The sequence below is a fragment of the Alligator sinensis genome, unplaced genomic scaffold (assembly GCF_000455745.1).
Source record: "Alligator sinensis unplaced genomic scaffold, ASM45574v1 scaffold1059_1, whole genome shotgun sequence".
NCBI lineage: Eukaryota > Metazoa > Chordata > Crocodylia > Alligatoridae > Alligator > Alligator sinensis.
The window spans coordinates 308,866-310,869 of NW_005842103.1; the positions used below are offsets into that span (position 1 = coordinate 308,866).

The 2,004-nt window shown below is 64.3% G+C and overlaps 1 protein-coding gene across 1 annotated transcript in view; it reads right to left on the reverse strand.

Annotated features, from left to right (window-relative positions):
• Positions 1 to 316: 316 nt before the first annotated feature.
• Positions 317 to 2,004, reverse strand: part of MED12 (mediator complex subunit 12) — a 30,777-nt gene continuing 29,089 nt past the window's right edge. The window contains exons 41-43 of the mRNA XM_025205063.1: positions 1,862 to 2,002; positions 1,685 to 1,766; positions 317 to 380 (exon numbers count right to left, since the gene is read on the reverse strand). Coding sequence (XP_025060848.1) covers positions 337 to 380; positions 1,685 to 1,766; positions 1,862 to 2,002 — 267 coding nt within the window. The 3' untranslated portion in view covers positions 317 to 336. The remainder of the gene's footprint in view (positions 381 to 1,684; positions 1,767 to 1,861; positions 2,003 to 2,004) is intronic.

Here is a 2,004-nt window from a genome sequence, read left to right on the forward strand (position 1 = left end):
GCCGGGCGGGCGGGCCCGGAGCAGGGCGCACCGGTGCGCCGGCGGCAGTGACGAAGGGGTCCCTGGCTCAGGACACGACGGCTGCAAAGTAAGCTCTGTATTTGTCGAGACGTCTGCAGTACAGGCTCCATCCGGTATAAATAAAGTACAAAATTTTACAATGTCTTGGTCATCGCTTTACCAAAAATACTAAAAACTCAGTAAAAACTGAAACCAGGTGGGAGGGAGGCTTGGCCAGGCGCGGCCCGGGCGCCATGGCGCGCCGCAGTACAAACCTCCGCCCTACGCGGCGCGCCCGGCCCCGGCCCCGTCCCCGTCCCGAGCCAGGGCTGTGGCTCAGTAGCGTCCGAAGGGGTTGTTGCTCTGCTGGGGCTGCGTATCTGTGGATCAGACGGTCAGAGGGTCACGTAGGTCCTGACCTGGGAGGGCAGGGGGCCTGGGGCTCAGTAGCCCAGCTCCCAAGTCAGCATGATGGCACCAGGCGCAGAAGGCAGCTGCCGTGGGTGGGAGCTGTACCCGTGAGCCTCGTGCCCCTGGGCACCACTGCCAGGAAGCCTGGAGGCCAGCACAGCTGCAGGCCCCGGACACGTGCTTGAACTCCAACTCTGATGCTTGGGGCTGCCCCATGGAGCTCGGGAGCCCGGGGTGCACAGCTCAGGGGCACCAAGCTGCTTGCCCCGGTGCCCTCCTTGCTACCTTAGAGCCCCCCTCTCCATGCTCCCCACAAACGAAGGGGGTCTTCCCGACCAGCTCGGGTCTGCCCCAGAACCACGCACCTACCTCTGGGACAGGCTGGCCGGGAAGGGCCAGAACACGAGAGTCCACAGCCGACCCGCCAGGGCCTGGACCATGGCAAGCTAGCCAGCGCTGAGTGGAGCAGGGCAGCCTCCACCCCCGCTCAGCAGCTGCAGCTGAGGGTGCCCCATCCACCCCCTGCCGTGGCCCAGGTCAGAGAGTGGGGCCAGGAGCAGAAGGCCCATGACCAGGCACCTGCATGCCCTGCCTGTGCTTGCTGTCTGAGCCCTGTCCCACCCTCAAGAGTGGCATCCGTGTGCCGGCTGCATGGTATTGAACATGGTATGGAGTTGCCATCTGCTTGGCTGCTTGCACAGAGATGTGGTGATGGGGAAGAGGGTTCAGGGCAGGCTGGGCCCCGCTGAAGGGGAAGTCCACCTGGGATGAGGGCAGCGTGCTCTGGCTTGTGCACGGCCTCCCTGTAGGATGTGGCTCACGTCAAGCAGGTGCACAGCTGTTCTCATGAGATCAAATCACTGGCACTGCACCTAGACAAGCAAGGAGCTTGGGGGCTGCCTTGCACCTGCAGGGCTCGGCCACCTGCGGGGCAGCGCCAGCAAGGAGGTCTCATGCTGAGCAGGCCACAGACAGGAGTGCTCTAGCCGGCAGGACAACCCATTCCCAGCAGAAGCCAACAAGTGCCGAGGCAGCCGCCACTTAGTGAGACCCCAAGGGAGGCAGCTCTGACCCCTCTGGGAGAGCTGCCCTGCACAGACAGCCCAGGCCCTCTCTGCAGCAGCCTAGCCTCTGTAAACACCTGCGGCACCCAGACAGACCTGGGACCCAGCCTGCACTTGTGATCCCCATGCAGCGCACCACTTCCAGGAACAGGGCACTAGGCAGGGGCAGGGACAAGGGTAGAGGAGGGGCCTGGGAAGCTAAATCTTACTGGAGAGCTGCTGCTGAAGCTGTCGGACCAGCGCAGCCGTCTGCTGCTGTTGCTGTGTCTGCTGGAGGCCTTGGCGCTGGAACTAGAGAGAGAGAAGGGTGAGTCATGCAGGGCCAGGGGTCTTGCCTGGACACAGCAGGCAGGAGGGGGTCATGGGGGGCATGTGCCAGCACTTACAATGGGCTGCTGAGGAGGTAGTGCCTGCATCCCCAGCCCCGGGGGCTGGCCCTGTGCCTGTGGCTGAGCCACTGGTGGCACCTGTGGCTGCGGCTGTGGCTGTGGCTGCTGCTGCGGCTGCTGTGGCTGCTGCTGCGGCTGCT